This window comes from Monodon monoceros, unplaced genomic scaffold, assembly GCF_005190385.1.
Source record: "Monodon monoceros isolate NGI ecotype Baffin Bay Population unplaced genomic scaffold, NGI_Narwhal_1 Super_Scaffold_15, whole genome shotgun sequence".
Taxonomy (NCBI): domain Eukaryota; kingdom Metazoa; phylum Chordata; class Mammalia; order Artiodactyla; family Monodontidae; genus Monodon; species Monodon monoceros.
Genome location: NW_021703771.1, coordinates 67658233 through 67677544, shown reverse-complemented (window position 1 = coordinate 67677544; position 19312 = coordinate 67658233). Strand labels below are relative to the sequence as shown.

General features: G+C 39.2%; 3 protein-coding genes across 10 annotated transcripts in view; 2 read left to right on the top strand and 1 right to left on the bottom strand.

Moving 5' to 3' along the window:
- Nucleotides 1-2412, bottom strand: part of PEX3 (peroxisomal biogenesis factor 3) — a 43453-nt gene extending 41041 nt beyond the window's left edge. For 2 of the 5 annotated variants that reach the window (XR_003793681.1, XR_003793682.1), the window contains exon 1: nt 2071-2361. Coding sequence is in view for 3 of the 5 variants with exons in the window: in XM_029223654.1 (XP_029079487.1) it covers nt 2071-2143 (73 nt within the window). In the remaining 2 variants the exon portion in view is untranslated. Of the gene's footprint in view, nt 1-2070 lie in introns of all 5 variants that reach the window. The other 3 variants (XM_029223655.1, XM_029223653.1, XM_029223654.1) reach the window with 2 other exon arrangements.
- Nucleotides 1-14838, top strand: part of FUCA2 (alpha-L-fucosidase 2) — a 73997-nt gene extending 59159 nt beyond the window's left edge. Inside the window, exon 10 of one of the 2 annotated variants that reach the window (XR_003793679.1) lies at nt 14734-14838. The gene's annotated coding sequence lies outside the window, so the exon portion shown is untranslated. The remainder of the gene's footprint in view (nt 1-14733) is intronic. The other variant, XR_003793680.1, reaches the window with a different exon arrangement.
- ADAT2 (adenosine deaminase tRNA specific 2) overlaps nt 2498-19312 on the top strand; it is an 85607-nt gene continuing 68792 nt past the window's right edge. For all 3 annotated transcript variants that reach the window (XR_003793684.1, XR_003793683.1, XM_029223656.1), the window contains exons 1-4: nt 2498-2634; nt 14734-14838; nt 17260-17410; nt 18994-19100. Coding sequence is in view for 1 of the 3 variants with exons in the window: in XM_029223656.1 (XP_029079489.1) it covers nt 2539-2634; nt 14734-14838; nt 17260-17410; nt 18994-19100 (459 nt within the window). In the remaining 2 variants the exon portion in view is untranslated. The remainder of the gene's footprint in view (nt 2635-14733; nt 14839-17259; nt 17411-18993; nt 19101-19312) is intronic.

The window sequence follows — 19312 nt, the reverse complement described above, 5'->3', positions numbered from 1 at the left end:
GGGCACCCACAAAACGGTAGCTATTACTATTAAAAATCTCTGTAAATCTTGTATTTCCAATCATATTACCTTCAACACTACAGGCACTGGATAAATATTTCTTAAAATTGATTAACTGATATGTACCATGTTATAGAACCTTTCCCTTGAAGCAGAAAGACTATGAGGCTCAAACAAATGCCAATCACGGTCATCTACTCTTTTTTCTTTTTAGACTGACATCCATTCTTGTTATAAAACACTAGGATTATTTTCTTTTTCTGTTCCTCTGAACCTCTTCCCCCCTTTCTCATTCCTCTTAATCTCTAACTATAAAGCTCTCAATAGATTTTTGAAAAAAATCTATAACTATCTTTCTTTTTTGAATTTTTGAATTTTATTTATTTTTTTATACAGCAGGTTCTTATTAGTTATCCATTTTATACATATTAGTGTATATATGTCAATCCCAATCTCCCAATTAATCACACCTATAACTGTCTCTTAAGTGTACTCTTTTGCTTCCCCTATGATTATTTCTAATCTACCATTAGGTTGTTCCATAAATCTGACGGGGTATGCTATTTTTTCTGAGATAGCTAAAGAGATACTATTTTCTTTCCTTCAGTAGAGGCAAAAATATTTTATTTATACTTCTTCCATCACACATAAATCATTAGTTTCTGCAAATAAAGTGGACTCAGTAGTCTTTGTGTAATTTAAATACACATTAGATATCAGTGCATGAAGATATTAGAAAATACATTTTATCTATAATGAATTTTTCAAAGAATGCCATTAAAATTTACATATAATCGAGGGTTTCCCTGGTGGCGCAGTGGTTGAGAGTCCGAGATCCCACATGACGCGGAGCGGCTGGGCCCGTGAGCCATGGCCGCTGAGCCTGCATGTCTGGAGCCTGTGCTCCGCAACGGGAGAGGCCACAACAGTGAGAGACCCGCGTACCGCAAAAAAAAAAAAAAAAAAAAAAAAAAAAAATTTACATATAATCATTATTGATCTGTGGTAGACCTCAGAGAGGAGAAAAACATTCTCCTTGCCTCATTAACAAGAAGCCTGTTTCAAATTTTCAAGAATCAACAGAGCTGAATTATTGATGCTAAGAGTATTGCTAATTTCAAATTGTTTTGGGGCAATAGAATATAATCAATAGTAAGAGAAAAACAACCAAATTCTTTGGGAAACTTCTGCTCTTGTTTTTAACTATTTCTGTAACCAAAGCATGTAGTCAGTGATAATACTTCTCAAAAAACTCAAATGCTAAAAATTTCCTCTTAACAGTCCTACATTTCCTTCTCCTGTATCACACAAGACCTTTTATTCTCTCCTTTAGACCCCTGCATGATTGTCTTATGAGGAAAAAGGCTCTCAAGATTGCTATCTAATCTGTTTCTAAATCTCCTCTTAGCCTGTGCAACTCAGTTATGTGAGCTATGTGGGAATTCATCCCAATCTTGAAGATCCTGAGAAGATTGCACAACTTCCCGAAAGCACTTTCTTACTGCATAATTTACTACATAGTTTGTATTCTAAAACAGCAGAAACAGAGCTAAAATATTGATTTGTGTTTCTCTGTCTAGCATATACCTTCCAGTCCTTCAGTACAATTGTGCTGTTTTCAAAAATTCAAATTAACTTTGAACAAGCACTCGAAGTGCAGGCTTTAGTTAACTTCCCTCGAGTATTATGAAACTTCTGCGAACGGTGAATGCCAAAGTACTGGAAGTACCAAACAGAAGCGAAGAACCTCACAGTAAAACAACAGAAGAGAAGTAAAAAAACATGTCTGTAAGAGAACGGTGCCTTGAAACAGAAAAAAAAAAATGTGGTGGGTTCTCCCAAGGTGGGTGAGTAAAAGGCGAGAAACAGAGTAAGCGGCAGTGTCAGGGCAAAGGGCACAAATTTCATAACTGCAGAGATGTAAAGAACCCTGGAGGTTTGTCACCCGGTTCCCCGTCCCATGGTTGAACGAATCCTGGGCCATGATACCTCCACCTCTATTTTAGAAGGCAGACATCTCTCTCCCACCCCCTCCTCCCTATGCCCCTTTCCAAGAACGCTGTCACCCACCTCCGAGGACCGTACCCAGGAAGATGCATTTCTTTTTGTGACGTTTCAGAAAATTCCACGTAGATCTCAGCATCTTCAGGCCCTGGGGGTGCGGGCTGCCTAAAGGGAAGGAGGAATGGTTCACCAGGAAAACGTTTCTTCGTCGCCTGGCACGGACTACCCGGCTGGACCGCCGTCGTCCCACTCGGTGCTCTCCAAAAACCACGAACGCGACTTTCCGCAGAGACTGTCACCGGAGCGGGAAGGGGGCGGAGACTGTAGCTGAGCAGCTGCGCTTTCTGTAGCTGCCGGCGCGCCGCCGCCGCCGCCGCTCACTAGCCTGGGGCGCCGTGGTCCGTCTAGAATTCGCTCCCGAGTGCCTCACAGTTCGATTCCCCCGGAAACGACAGCCCGCCCCCACCGCGTTCCGTTGCCGCGCTCCTCCTCCGCCGCGGCCTCCGGCGCTGAGCGAGGCTGCCCCGGTGCAGTATGGAGGCGAAGGTGGGGTCCACGCAGATTACGGGCGGTGCGTGCTCTGTGTTGGCGGAGGAGACCGAAAAGTGGATGGAACAGGCGATGCAAATGGTGAGGGGGCGGGACGTGGATGTGTAGGGTGGGAATTTTCTCTGGCTTATCCTGGCCGAAGCATTCGAGTAAACGTCCTCGGGGGTGCTTTCTGGTCTCAGTAATCTCGATGGCGCTCGCATTCTCTGGGTAAACACCTGGCTTTACTGTCCTGAAATGTTCTTTAGCCCATTCTCACAGTGGTTCTGAGGAAAGGAAGAGACGAAATACAGAAATTATTTCTTTTTCACTTGTTTGAAGTATGCGCCGAACATCCCTATTCGGGGGCTGCTGGCACGGGCGTGCTGCGTCCCCTTGTTTCCTGTGGACATTCGCAAATCCTCGAAGTCACATTATTTTGTGTTTATGACCTCTTGACTCTATCTAGTAGAAGGAAGGAAGCTGAGGATGTTTCCGGTAGAGAGCAGGATAAAAACAAGTACCTCAACAGCCAGATTCTCATCCATCTATCCATCCGTCCATCCGTCCATCCATCCATCCTTTCACTTCCCTCACTCCTTTCAAGACTCCTGATTAAGGAGGGCTCTAATAAGATTTGTGTATAATCCAAGCTTTACCCATACTTACGTGTCCCATCGAACTCTTTAATAGGGATAAAAGTCTATTTGGCATATATGTATATATATATAAATCATGCACACACACATATATGCATATGTTCATTTAAACTTGTTCCTCATACTCTTTTGACAGTCACTCACAGTAAAAAAAAAATCTATTTTGTATTACATTCCAGTAAACACACACAGATAAAATTGAAACAAAAGTTTTACAGAACAGTACTTAATCTTCCTATGTACAGTTTTCCTGGTATTTCTCTTTCATTGCATTTTGGAAAAAAAAAATGCTGGTCATCACCCCTGATTTGATTTCATGACCCACTCTTTAAGCCCACTTCAAAATTTATTTCCCCCATTAAACTTACAGGATGCATAACTTTCTGTCTGATACTTTAATGTTCACATATACCTTTAAATAATTAATTTGTAATATGGAGTTGTTTGTTCTGAACTCCTTTTATGTTACTAAATTCTCCAAGTTGGAGACAAGGAGTTTTCATGTGATATCAAAAATCTCACTCTCCTTACCCCAAATCATTTCAATAATATCATATGCCTGGCGGCGCCTTTTTTTTTTTTTCTGGCCGCGCTGCGTGGCGTGTGGGATCTTAGTTCCCCCACCAGCGATCAAACCCGTGCCCACTGCAGTGGGAGCGCAGAGTCTTAAGCACTGGATGGCCAGGGAAGTCCCTGGGCAGCATCTTTATAAGTAGTGAGGATGATAATAAATGCACATGAAGGCTAAAATATCTCAGATTAAGCTGCGTTTATATCTTTCTATGGGCGAGAGACCTGGAGGCCAGGGAATGCTGGAATACTGGGAATTCGTGGTCTCTTCCATTTATTTTCATTTGCTTCAGGAACTCTCCTCAGAGTATTTATGTGGAGCTTGTGTAGATGAAAATTTGAGAGTTGCTGTCATAGAGGACTCAATAGTGGTTCCATAAACAGCTAAGTTTAATCAGTCTTTGAGCTTTTCCACTTTGTGTATCAGAAATGTGTTTTCTTTCCATCCTTTCATATCTTTGTACTATTCTCTAGTCTTCTGGACTAAACATTTGAGTCTTTACTACCTTTTGGTATGACCTTGGGCAAGTCACTTTATCCCCCTAGGGTATTGCTTCCTACTCTATAAAATGGGGTGGTTGAACTCCAAGTAATTTCTAAGCCCTCTCTGGCCTTGACATTTTTGTCTTTTAATTAGATTATAAACACCTAGGGGTGTGATTACCTAGTTTATCGACATAGGGTCAAGGAAGTCCTTAGTTTGCACTTATTTTTTTTGGTTTTGGCCAATAGTATATGTTTCTTCCAGGACTTAAAAAAGGGAAAAAAGAGCTTGTCATAAACCTTGGGCTTTGTCCAACCATTCCCTCCCCACTAAAGAAACTTCAAATCTTAAATTATTTCAAAGAATTGTTGAAGTAATTGCAAGTGTATTATGTACTTCTGAGAAGAATTTATGATCAGACCAGAAGCACAGCTGGTACCAAATCTGGAGGCAGCAAGTTAATCTCTGATTAATGTGTTCTGAGGAACTTGAAAGTGAAATATTCAGTATACAAGTAATAGGGAGGATACTAGCATCCCCACAGCACTTGTACAGAGTACACATATTTATATGACCAGTTCAAGTAATTAGAATGTTTGTCTCTGATGTTAGCATTTGTTGGGCAAAGGCCTGGAGGAGTTGGAATGGAGATGGATTCTTTAAAGTATATGACCAAAGGCAGAAAACATAAAAGGAAAATGAATAGGTTTTAGTTATATAAGTATTGAAAACTTCTCCATATTAAAAAGATAAGATACAAAGTAACAAAGCAGATGACAAAGAGGGAAAATATTTGCAATGTAAATAATTTGCAATGTAAATAAATTTGCAATGTAAATAAAAGGACAGGTTTGATAACCTTAATATATAAAGAACTTTTACAAACTAATGAGAAAAGATGTACACCCTAATTTTGAAAAAGTCGAAGGATATGAACATGCTATTCTAAAAGAAATACAAATAACTAGCAAGTGAACCAGTGTGCGATTTCACTAGTAATAAATTAAATTCAAGTTAAAGAGTCACAATTTTTCACCTGTTAAATAGGCAAAGGTGAAAAAATTATAATGCTTGCTGTTGGTAAGGGTGTGTGTGTGAGGAGCTGGCTAGTTGGTTGCTGAAATTGGGGCAACCTTTCCAGAGGGCAACTTTGCTATGTATATATAAAAAAGCCTTAAAACTAGTTTATCCTTTGATCCAGTAATGCCTTTATGGTATTTTTTTCCCCAAATGAAAATATTTTAATGTTTTCTTTTTCTGATTATATAAATAATTCATAGTCATAAGAAATTCAAACTTTAAAAAGATTTAACAAATTAAGTAATAATTACCTAAAAATCCTACCATCAGAGATAATGTTATAAAAATTTTAGGAGCATCCTTCCATGTATCTCTGTCCATGTGTAAACAGACATATATACTTTTTTCTTATATTAAATCTCTGTGCTAGGTTTTTTCAAATTTTTTTTTTGACATATATATGTTTAAATAAATGAAATTACGTATTTTCTTTATGATTGTGAATATCTTTTTCTAGACGTAAATATTTCTTATTTTGGTTTGTTTTCCTCACCCCCATTCCATAATACTTTTATTGCTATGGAATAGATTACCAAAAGTGGGACAAAGGATGTATGTATTTTAAAACCATCTAGACATTTTAAGATTGCCTTCTAGAATTATGCTGCCCAATGTAGTAGCCACTAGCACGTGTGGCTATTTAAGTTTAAATTGATTAAGATGAAATAAAATTAGATATTCAGTTCCTCAGTCACATTAGCTGCATTTCAAGTACTCAGTAGCAACACATGGCCAGTGGCTACCATATTGGACCGTGCAGATCAAAGGATATTTCCATTACTACAGAAACTTCTGTTGGATAGCACTGGTCTGAAATGGTCATAATTCCGTCCCCAGTGTATGAGAATGTTCTGTCCTACCCCTGTTCCCACTAGCCCTGAAATTATCACTCTTTAATATTTGGCAATGTTATAGGTGAGAAGTATTATAATATCTGTGTTACTTTTTTTTGTTGTTCTTTGATAAATTTATCAAACTTTAAATAAAGTTCTCTACACTTTATTATTGTTTGTAAAATCACTATTTTTCATGACAGTTTTCTTTTGGAGAGCTAAGTGTATAATAAAGGTTATTGTTTTAATCATCAGAGCATATAATTCTAAGGGTGTAGGCTTAGAATCAAATAAAAGAATAACAGTGTTGCACTTTTACATTCCAGACACAGTGCCGTGGATAGTGTTTCATATAGGCCATAGTGTGTAAGCCCCATAGTAGCCCTACCCTGTCAGGTGTGTATTATTACTGGCCTCATCTTCAGAGGGGGACACTGAGGTTTAGAGTGAAGTAAACTTCCCAAAGTTAGGGAACTGGTAAGGAGAGAGCTGTGATTTGAGCCCAGCCACCTGTCTTCACCCTGCCCTGCCTGTGCTGTGCTGTGTTTGGTCACTCACTGCTCTCGGTGCACCCTACTGGACCTCTCTGCCGGTTCACTTTCATCCCACTGACTACAGTGTATTGAGCGTCCTAATTAGACACTCGGATTGTTTTTTCTCTGTGAATTGCCTAGGCATATCCTCTTTTGCCCAACTTTGTTATTAGTTTTATTTTAAAAAATCACATTGTAGGAACCCTTTGTATTTTATAGCTATTTCTAGGAACAATTCATAAGGAAGTGATGGAGATATAAAGTTCTTCCCTTGTTTATAATAGTGAGGAATTTGAAAAATAGCCCCATGTTCTAGTTAAACAATAGGGGACTAGTTAAATGAATCATGAATATTCATGTAAAGGAGCACCATCTAAGTTTAAAAAAATCATGTGCTGAAAAAATATTACTCAACATGGGGAAATGTTTGTAATATATTTCTAAATGAAAAAGGCAGACTGTTGAGCTGTTTATATAGTATAAATCTATTTGACTTTTTAGAAAACTGCGAACATGTATGTGCAGGCGTAGAAAAAAACCTGAAAACTTTCTGTCACAGAATAATAACAGAGACCACATTTTGGAGTGTTGGGATTGAGTGGTTTTTATTTTTTGATGTGTGGATTTTTTTACCCCCAGGTTTTTGACCTTGAACATACTTACTTCGTAGTTAGGAAAAAAGAAAACATGAGTGTGTGTGTGTATGTGTGTGTGAGTGTGTGTGTGTGTATTATCAGAGGGTCAGAGATAGAGGGAGAAAAGTTGCAAGTTTTCTAGAATAAATCAATTGCGTATTATTGTTGCATTTTCTGGGCGCCTAGTATTACTATAATATTGTGCTAGGTCTGAGGAAAATTCAAAAAGACAACAAGCACAAACACATGCGTTGTAACAAATGTGGCGTGATTTAGTGTTTCCTGTGTATTAGGCCTTGTGATGCGTGCTAGGCCTGCAAAGGTGAGCAAAACAGGTTTGCTAGTGCTTGGATCTAGTGCTTGCCTCCCAGGAGCATACTGTTTAATTGATAAAATTAAGCCACGCACAAATGAAAAAGTTAATGGTAACAAGTTCAGGGTCCCAAATAAGAGACAGATATAAAGTACTATCAGATAATAGGCGACAAAGTCCTGAGCAAGTCAGTTGAATTAAATTATAGGATGCTTTCTTAACTTTAAAAAGGGAAAATGGGATGTAGGTGGGTGGCAAAGGAGAGAAAGGTTGAACAAGCAGAGGAACCGTCAAGTCCAAAGAAATGGAGGACTTGGTCTTAGGTTAGGAGGTGATCCAGCTGTTTGTTCAGAATAGGGCTTCCTAACAGGAGCCCAGGTTTTAGGGGGATCTATAAACCCTGACGCTATGTATAAAAGTGTCATGTGCATGTGCCTTTTTCACGTTTGAGAGTCCATAAATAACGTTCATCAGATTCTCAGAGGGGCTCTGGAAAGTTTAAGAACCAAGGACCTAGAAGGATAATGAAAAGTTAGGCTGGCTTATTTGGCTGGTGGGAAGCGTGGGTGGTAGTTGGGAGGCTCTCGGTGCCAGGTTGAGGAATTTAATGTTGTAGAGGGAAAAGAGAGCTTCCGAGAGTCATTAGCAGTAACAGCTGTAGCGTAGTTTGACCTTTTGAACGTTATTATTTTCTACCTAAGAGTTGTTCTGGCTAAATTGTCTTTTCCCCTGATTTTTTTTTTTCTTTTGTAGGAGATATACCTGGGGACTCACCAAGAGTCTGTGCACACTGCAGTCTGTCCCCATCTCTCCTCCTTTTACCACTGCATCACTAGAGAGTAGTTTATGGGAGCGATGGCTTTAGAGAAACTCCAAAATCTCTTCCATCCTAGAGCTGTCATTGTCTGTAACCTGCGGGGTCTGACTAGAGTGAAGGAAATGATATTTAAAGAGCAATAGAAATGACATTAAAGACTTTTGGAGTAGATAACCAGTAATTGGGCCAGGAAGAAGAGAGATTTCATTCTTCAGTTTTGAAAGCTGATAATTTATTAATTTATGAAAGACCAAGTTGCCATTTTAAATAGTAACTGAGCCTTGGCTCCTGTCAAAAAAGATGAGAGAGTTAAAAACCTACCTGCACACACTTCAGACCCACCTTGCCTGAGTTCTTGTGCATTCATAAAGAAGTGATCAGACTTGACAGAAGAGTTGGTGGGAGTATTGGAAAGTACGAGATGGGATGAGTTGAAAATTCTTTTCAGCTTAATTAAATCTATTTTGAATGTGACAGCAAAGCAAATATATATTTGATATATGCATATATACACATGTGTTTTATATACATGTAAACACACCCATCTATATTTTTTTTAATTGAAAAGCATTTCACTCTAAACTCACTTCCATGGAGTTTTTGGGTTATTCTCACCACCTCCTCCCTAACTCGCCATTCCAGCTGCCCACCCCCTCACTGTGAGCTTGGCAACAACTTTAATCAACAACATTATTTGCCTTTTTAAAATACTGCCTTCACTCACATTTTCTCTCTAATTTGGACAGCAAAGGAAGGCATTTCACAAAAAAACACGTTAATCTAAGGAAGTAGGAAGATAATATTCAGGGTTGGGAAACAGAGTTAAAAGGAGATAATTTGCTGGAAGGGAAAAAGAGAAAATCCAAAGGAAAGAATGAAAGGCACAAGCCCCGTCACCTGGAGACCCTGGTGAAGGGGCTGCCAGGCCCTGCAGCGTGGCCCCGGCTGTCTTCCAGGTGAACAAGTCAGGACTTGGAAGGAACCCTACTGGGCAGCTTGGGTTCACCTTCTCCCTGGCCACTTACTCCCTTTCCTCTTACTCTTGGATTCTCTTCTGCACATTTGAAATGGCCACATAGCCTCACATAGAATTCTTCAGGAGATAGTTTTACAGAAAATCCTTGTCACATGGCTCCCCATTTGTTTACTCTCGCAGTTTTTTTTTTAACCTTTAAACTTCCTATGCCTCACTCTCTTGCTAAATGTCCCCTCTCCTTTTGTCCCTTGAACTAGACCTACTAAGAACCCAAACACTGATAAAGTAGCTGAACAACGGTAATTACAGTAGAAATTAGAGACAGAGCCATGGCAGAGAGCCCAGGAACCTGACATCTGGTAGGTGCTCCACAAAGACTTGTTGAACAAGTGAGTGGATGGAGCCAGATTGCCTGGACTCTAGTCCCAGCCTCTTACAGGGGCTAATTCCATAACCTTCCCATGGCTCAGTCTTCTCATCTGTAAAATGGGGAAGCTCACGGAACCAGTCTCATAGGGTTATAAACTAAATGAATTAATACAGTGCTTAAAATAGTCCTGGATCAAGGTAAGTTTTTCAGTAAGCTCTAAGCTAATGATATTTGCAAGCTCAGAATCAGAACACGTGAGATGGAGACATAACAGTCTGTTGTAATAGAAGCTAGAAATGTAACGTACAGGCAAGTCACTCTTCAGGTCACTGGTTTCATTCCCTCCCTTCCACCCAAATTGACCCTTCTTTCTTGGCCTAGTTTTTTCCTTGGATCTTCCATAACACCAGATACTCCTGGTTTTCCTCCTACCTCAGGAGGCATCTCTTCTTAATCGCCATTGTAAGAGCCTTCTCTGTTTATTCCACCTTTATTTTTTTTTTAATGTTTCAATTTGCAATAATTACAGATTCATAGGAAGTTGCCACAGAGTATACAGAGAAGGCTCACATACCCTTCAGGTAGTTCCCTCCAATGGTAACATCTTCTGTAACTGTAGTAACATATTAGAGCCGGGAATGTGGCATTGACCCAGTCTGCAGGGCTTGTTCAGATTTCATCACCTTTATGTGCTAACCTTAAAGCGTTTGTGTATGCGCGTGTGTCTGTGTGTATGTGTAGTTCTATGCAATTTTGTCACCTGTTTAGTTTTGTGTAATCACCACCAGAACTGCTCCATCACCACAAGGCTTCCTCATGCTACCTCTTTATAGCCACCATCCCTCCCAAACCCTAAACCCCGGCAGTCATTTATCTGTTCTCCATACCTGTAGTTTTGTCATTCAAGAATGTTTTATACATGACTATGTCACCTTTGGGGATTTATTTTTTCATTCAACATAATTTCCTTGAGATCCATCCAAGTTTTGAGTCAATTAATAGTTGATTCCTTTTTATTGCTGGGTAGTTTTCCATGGATAGATGTAGCACACTTTGTCTAACCAGTCACTCTTTGAAGGACATTTGGGTCATTTCCAGTTTTTGGCTATTATGAATAAAACTCCCAGGAACATTCATGTCTGTATACAAAATTGCGTATTGTATGAACATAAGGTTTCATTTCCCTGGGTAAATAAATGCCCAGGAGTGCAATTGTTGGGTCATATGTTAAGTGCATGTTTAGCTTTTTAAGGAACTGCCGAACAATCTCCCAGGGTGGCTGTACCATTTTACATTCCTACTGGCAATAGATGAGTGATCCTGTTTCTCAGCCTTGCTGGTATTTGGCACTGATACTTTCTATTTTAGCCATTCTGCTAAGTGTGTAGTGATAATCTCATTGTGGTTTTAATTTGCCTTCGCTAATGGCTAATGTTGTGACCATCTTTTCATGTGCTTATTTGCCATCTGTATGCCCTCTTTGATAAAATGTCTTTAAATATCTATTGCCCGTTTTCTAACAGTTTTTTTTTCACTGTTGAATTTTGAGCATTCTTTACATAGTCCAGATCTAGACTTTTGTTGAATATGTGGTTTGTAAATATTTTCTTCCCGTTTTAGCTTATCTTTTCTTCCTCTTAACAGGGTGTATTAGTTTCCTATGGGTGCTGTAACAAATTACCGCACATCTGATAGCTTAAAACAACCCAAGTTTATTCTCTTATCGTTCTGGAGGCCCAGAGTCCACACTGGGTTTCACTGTGCCAAAACCAATTGTCAGCAGGGCTGTGCGCCCTCTGGAGGCTCTAGAGGAGAATATGTCTCCTTGCCTTTTCCAGCTTCTAGAGCGACCTTCCTTGCTTGGTTCATGGCTCCTTCTGCCATCTTAAAAGTCAATAGAGAAGCATCTTCAACTCTGTCTCTCTGCTTCCATCATCACAGTGTTTTATACTTTATGTGTCAGATTTCTCTCTGCCTCTCTCATAAGGACACTTATGACTGCATTTAGGGCCACCTGAATAACCCAGGGTAACTTTCCTGTTTCAAGATCCTCAACAAATACTTGATGGATGAAAAAATGATTTGTCTCTCTTGTGTACCCCAGGTTATGTGTCATCCTAAGCTTATTTTATTTTGTTTTCCTTCAATTAATTTTTTATTTTTGTGAAGACAAACAACACAAAGGAAAACTGATCAACATATTTGAACAGGAACTTCACTAGAGATATCCAAATGTCAGTAAACTTACGAAAAAATGGTAAACCTCTTAACTCACCAGGGAAATGAAAATTAAAACCACAAACACTACCTCATATCCATCAAAATATCCAAAATAAATAATATTAACAATTGCAGTTGTCAGTGAGGATGTAGAGCAGCGGGAACTCTCACACGCTGTTCATGGGAATGTAAATTATTACAACCACTTTGGGAAACTGGCAGTATCTATTGTACTAAAGGCAAACACACACAATAGCCTCTAACCCAGTAAATTTACTGTTAGGTATATACTCAACAGAAATTAATAGTACCTGAAGAGACAGGTATAAACATGTTCATACGGCATTATTAGTAATAATCAAGAAGTGGAAACAACCCAAACATCTATCAACAGATTGTATAAATAAACTGTGGTATATGCATACAAAGTAATATAGGGCAATGAAAGTGAACTACAGTTACAGGAATGAACATGGATGCAACTTGAAAGCATGTGAAACAAAAGCAGCTAGAAACAAAATATATACGCCGTGAGTCCATTTATATAAAGTTCAAAAACAGGCATAGTTAAGTCAGAATAGTGATTTAAGCTTACTTTAAATTTCATTCTTTGTGCGATGATTGCCTTAACTGCACCAGTACTTAGTCTCCACCCTCCCCAGCTGTCAGTCCTCCTCCTGGCTTTCCTTTCTATAGTAGCCTGTGGTACATTTGTATATTTATTTGTATATAGTCACCAAACCTTGGAACTCTTCAGTCTTTCAAACTTTGCATAAACTGGGTATGCTTTAACTGTTTTTACAGAACTGGGACAGCACTAGCCTGTGGGTAGTTCATGACACAATTCTGAGGAATGCGGTCTTATTGCTTCAGATACTGTCTGTTTACACCTCTCCATGCCCCAGCTCTATCCCACCACTCCAGATGGGAGAGAAGTACAATATGCTCCCACCACGTGCCTCTCCTTTCAGCGCTTTTGGCCAAATGATAAGTGTCAGTTGAGCAAGCTTGAAGCAGCTAAGGAACCCACGCTGGCATTATGATAGGACGTTATTGCTACTGTAAATAGTGTAGCTGGGAGCAAGAGGCTAGTGCAGGAGATGGAACACTCTTTTTTCAGCTAAGTCTTCAACTTGGCACTTTATATGCCCTATGGTGTGTGAAGATACCTCCGCTTAAATGGGAGTCTTGTCTTCCAAAGGATCTTCCGGCCTGCCAAAGTAGGAAATGCTGTGCCTTTCTAGAAACAGCTGTACTTGGGATTTTTAATTGTAGTGAGGTGGCAATGATTGTATACTAGTCCAAGGGTTGCACCCATTTAAGGTTCTCTCTCACCTGTGGTATCAGGGCATCCCAGAGGTAACCTGCCTGTTTTTGCTCTCTGCCTGAAGAAGTATTCCTTAGCTGTCCTGGGCCCCAGAGCTGCTGGAGTTCCCTCAGCCATAGCGCTAGAAGAAAAATGGGCAGCCTCTGATAGAGGGGAGACTTTGCAAATATAATAAATTGGTTTGCCATTCCTGGGATGGTGATGGAACTATGCCTAAACTTATTTTTCTCATTTGTGTTTTTCAGTTGAAGTATACGTCACATACAGTGAGATGCACAGTTCTTAAATGTATTATTCAGTTTTGAGTGATGCAGACATCTGTGTAAGCCACATCCTTATCAAGATAAAGTTTTCACCACCACAGAAAATGTCCTTGTGTCCCTTTCCAATCTACACATCCCCTTTCATGAAGCAACCACCGTTCCAATTTCTTTCATCATAGTTTAGTTTAGTCTGTTCTAGTACTTCACATGATTTGTGTTTGACTTCTTTTACCTTAGCAAGTCTGGGATTCATCCATGTTGTTGTGTGTATCAGTAGTTTGTTTCTTCTTATTGCTGAATGGTCTTCTATTGTGTTAATATGCCACAGTTTGTTTATTCATTCTTTTGTTGATGGGCACCTGTTCTATTTCCAGAGTTTGGCTATTATGAATCAAGCTGTTATGAACATTCTTTTACAAGGTTTTTTGGTGGACATATATTCCCTTCTCTTAAATAAATACTTAGGAGTAGAATAGGCTATATGTTCACAGGCTATATGTATGTTTACTTCTTAAAGAAACTTCCAAAATGTTTTCCAAAGTCGTTATGCTATTTCTTTGTATAGAGTGCTCCTAAACTTTATTGTCTCACTTAGAGCAGAAATTGTGGGCACAGGGAGATATCCAGTCTGGTCACCTTTATGCTGTTGGAACTCTAGAGGATATTTTCTGTAATTTTTAAAGAAACAAAAAAATAAGTAGCATTTCAACAAGGAAAGAATTTTAATAAAAGATTTATAAATGTTACTTATTCTTCTGCCTCTTTGCAGATATATACCCTATCTCAGAAAAGGTGCATAGACCCTGGCAATTAAAACAAAAGAGTCAATAGCAAAAAGAGTCAGTAGCAGTCTTTTGATTACTTCTCCCTTCAGTGAGAAGAAAAAAGTCAGGGGACTCAGGACCCATGAAGTGGATTTGTTCCTGAGCCTCCTTAATATGGATACGATAGAGAACAAAGGCATTAAATACTAAAGTATGTTTGAGAAAAGGGAAGGCTGACCTGCATTTCTTTGTTCTGGTGTTTGTACGTGTGTCTTCTGCTCAGGCTGCATCTTTTCTCTCCTACCATCTTTTCATGTTTTGAACATTACCTCTTAGATTTTCCATTTTGTCTTTCAGGCCAAAGAAGCCCTAGAAAATATTGAGGTTCCTGTTGGCTGCCTTTTGGTCTACAACAATGAAGTTGTAGGGAAGGGAAGAAATGAAGTTAATCAAACCAAAAATGTATGTGAGTTGAATAGTATAATTGCAGACATATGGAAGTGATGGTAGGTGTGGAATGAATTTATCGTAGTTGACTAGAAGATGGGTCTGTGTAGAGTCCCGTGAGTAACAATGGAAGGATGGTTTCCCTAAACATCTCTTTTTTTGAATGCCCTTTTTTTTCTGATTATAAAAGTGATACATGTTGATTTTTTTAATGAAAATTCTACTTTATAAAACACATCAATTTAATTCATATCGTATCCTTTAGTACCTTTAAATAGTGTATTCCTTGTGGTAAATTAAAAAGTCACCCTCAGTTGATAGCTATGGAAGTATAAAAAGATTGTATAAAGGAAGCTATTCCTAAATCAGATAATTCAGTGAAATACAGTCTCCACCACCTGCTGTCTCTATCTACAGGTACACTTTAAAAGCTTGTGTGACTTTAATTTATTGTGGTTAGGTTGAGAAGTTCATGAATTAAGGCAACACTTCCTGAACATGGTATCACAACAGTGTGTCACAGTGAGTATAAATGAAGTATCAAGTTTTAGGATTATAAAAAGTGCTAGGTGGACCCAAGGATAGCTTATGACTTTAATACCCCTCACACAGACCTTGATCTTACTTGGGAGCCAGAGAACAAGCTGGTGTTGGAACTGGTGCTGTGAGGACTTTAAAGTTCATCCATCACATCTATCAAAAAGAAAACTCAGATTTAGTGAAACACAAGCAAAATAGGAACCCAGATTCACGAAGCAATTGTTATGTGGATATCAAAATGCTTCTGAGATAAGTAATAGACCATAATACAGCAATTGGTGAATATACAGATACTTATGCAGGAGTGGAATTTTGTGTTTTAAATAACTGTCATATCTCCCTATGTGTATTTTGTAGTTCAGTACAATATCTTTAAGGTGAGATCACTGAATGTCCTAGCAACATCCATCTAAACCCCCAGTGACCTGGGTTTCTTACACACCTTGAAATTAACCTGGATTTATTTTTAGTTTTCTATGCTCTATAGAAGATTACCCTATAATCACAGTATAGCAAGACTCTTGACCCCAAATGAGGAGACCCCAATCCTACTTTTGGCTCTGATACCATCACCCTCTGTCACCACCACCATCACCTCTCCCAGCTGTGTGTCTTTAGTAACCTCCTAATGTAGCTTAGCTTCTGGTTCTTCAGCAGTAAAAGAGTTGATTGAGGTGATTTATGTCAACGATTATTTCTTGAGAACTATGGGGACATTTGATTCAGTAGTTCTGAATCTGAATTTTAAAAAGCACCTGAGTTGGGGAAACTTTTCTTTTTTAAGCTCCCCAGTTGGTGCTGGTATGCAGTCATGTGTGGGAACCTCTTTGCTAAAGCACCTTCCAGCTCCGAGTTTATATTAATTCTGGGCCAGCAATGCTCCCATCTGCCTCTGGCTTCCATGGTACCTTGGCCACTGTGCCAGCACTTTCCACACCCTGCCCTATGTCACAGGTAAATGAACACCTTTCTGTTTGTCCCATCAAATTTTATGCTCGTTGAGGACAGAGACTTTTTTTCCCCACAAAGAGTTTAGCACAGTGGCTTATACATAGTTGACATTCCGTGTAAGTTTATTGATAAACATGATTATCATGAATATTATCAATAATTATCACAGAGCAGAGTGCATATATCACGTTATGCGTCATTGTGCTTCATATAATTCAGATCGCTTTATGAGCTGTAGATACCAGTATATCCAGTATTACACTGGGGAAACCAAGGCTTGGAGAAGCTATGTAACTTGCCCAGGGCTGTATAATCAGTAACATCACAGTCAGGATTCAGATTGAAGCGTGGTTCATTCCCGACTACGTGATTTCTCCTGTACTCAACTACTCCCATGAGGTATCTGAGACTGATACCAAATCTCTGCTCCTCTCTAGAGTCTGCAGTATATAAAATCTCATCCCGAAGAAGACACAAGTGGTGACAGTCCAGTGACACAAGTGGTGACAGTCCAGTGATGATATTCTGAATACAGATTTGCTTAGAGCGAGGCCAGTGACAGCCTTGAAAACATCCGTCACTGGAACACATGCTTAGGAAAATTTCAAGTGTCCCCTGAAATATTCAGGAACCACAGACACTTTTTTTTTTGAGACTTATCTCTCTATGGCATTTTAATTGAAAGAGTGTCCCCTAAAGTATTTAGGTACTTAACTAAAAATAGAGCATAATTCGTGTGGCATCTCAGATTAGGTGTCTTTTGTTGGTGAGGTTATGGTACTTGAACTAGGAACTAGAGTGTCAACTGCTAATGGTGTCCTGAAACCTTTATTTGCTAAAACGCTGGCAGAAATGATAGGCCTATTTTTCATATTTACTTTTGAATATTTGTAAAATACAGTTACATGTAGCCAACAAGGTCAATGCAGGCACCTCTTCTTTCAGGCTACTCGACATGCAGAAATGGTGGCCATCGACCAGGCCCTCGATTGGTGTCGTCGACATGGCAAGAGTCCTTCTGAGGTGTTTGAACACATGGTGCTGTACGTCACCGTGGAGCCGTGTATCATGTGCGCAGCCGCTCTCCGCCTGATGAGTATCCTTTGACTTCACGGGTTAATGTCTCGTACTCTTCCTGTGAACTCGAAAATGGCCAAACATCATAGTAGAAACAGAACCCATTTCTACAACATGAAAACAGAGACTTATGAAACAAATTATAGGAGGTGCACATTATAAAATACAGTATCCCTTGGCCAAAAAATTTTTAGGAAAGATTTTTGAATAATAAAATTACCTCATTTTTAATATCAATAAACACATAACTATTAAGTAAGCTAGAGCAAGAAACACATGACAAACTGTTGGGTAAAGATAAACCATAAATTAGATTATAAAACAGTGTGCATAGGAAAAGATCTGAAGACTATGCATCTGTTTTGCCTTTAGTGAAGAGATAATAGGTGATTTAAAAATTTTCTTTCTCTGTTAATACGTTTTTATTGTTTATTTTTGCCAGGAATACCTATTACGTAGAAGGCTTGAAAAATTTTAAGTCAGAAGTAAATACAAAGGAAAAAACAAATCATTTATGATACTATAATTGTAAATAAATGGGAAATTGATAAAGTTACAGCTCTTTGAATTCTGTCTTTCACAGAATAAGCGACACAAATACTGAATACAGCAAGTTAACCTCTAAAGATCTTTTAAAAAATTATTTGATAATTCAACAACTCAGTTTCATACTTGCATATTTTTATGTACTTATTTTGCTGTGTGTGAATCATTTAATCACTTTAAAAATAATAGAGAGGGTTTTGAATATGAAAATATGTACAGTTTCCGCTTTATAAGCTCTCTGCCCATCCTGCCTTACAGAGTGGCTCTGCTTTAGTCTGGCTTGTACTAGGTCACAGGTTGTATCTGTTTGAGGAAAGAACAGGGAAAAATCTATTATTTTTAAGAGGTGAAAATCCCTGGATTAAATTCCTGCCTCCTTTCTGGCTCCAATTCTCTAATGATTCCAAAAAATCATCTAGGAAAGATCAGAGAGAGCACCGAGCTCTGAGCATTCAGCAGCTACACAGTCAGTTTTCATTCCGTTTGCAGTTGTGACACATTAGTTTCTATATTCTTTAAATCTCTTTCTTTTGTGTAACTGGATTGTGTAACTGGATTTTTAAGACGAAGCCTAAGTTTAATTATTTTTTGATAAGTGTGGCTGTTTTTTTGATAATTAATTTATTTTTTGGCTGCGTTGGGTCTTTGCTGCTGCATGCAGGCTGTCTCTAGTTGTGGCCAGTGGGGGCTATTCTTCATTGTGGTGAGCGGGCTTCTCCTTGCAGTGGCTTCTCTTGTTGTGGAGCACAGGCAATAGGCACGTGGGCTTCAGTAGCTGTGGCTCGTGGGCTCTAGAGCACTGGCTCAGTAGTTGTGGCGCACGGGCTTAGTTGCTCCGCGGCATGTGGGATCTTCCCAGACCAGGGATCAAACCCGTGTCCCCTGCATTGGCAGGTGGATTCTTAACCACTGCACCACCAGGGAAGTCTCAGTTTAATTGTTTTTAAGAGTAGCATAGCCTTTCCTCTCCAGGCTAGCTGGTATAAACCCACCCTAGTTTTGTCACAGTAGGCACTTGAACTGCACACTCTTTGTAGGACCTTAATTCTTCCTTAGAAATCCCGCTGGTTGTCTATGGCTGTCAGAATGAACGATTTGGTGGTTGTGGCTCTGTTCTAGATATTGCCTCTGCTGATCTACCGAATACTGGGAGACCATTTCAGGTAACATGAACTGTTACACTTTTTCCTTTTTTCTAATTACTGTGATCTCACGATGGGCTTGCAAATAGTTAGCGTGTGCTCGGTACACCAAGAAGCCACGCTAGAACCAGGTGGGCTCTCGGGAGCTCTGGTCAAGGTCATTGATGCCTCAGTGTAAGACCACAGGTAATCATTTCCAGGTGAGTGCTCAGCTCTCTTAATTAACAGAATTC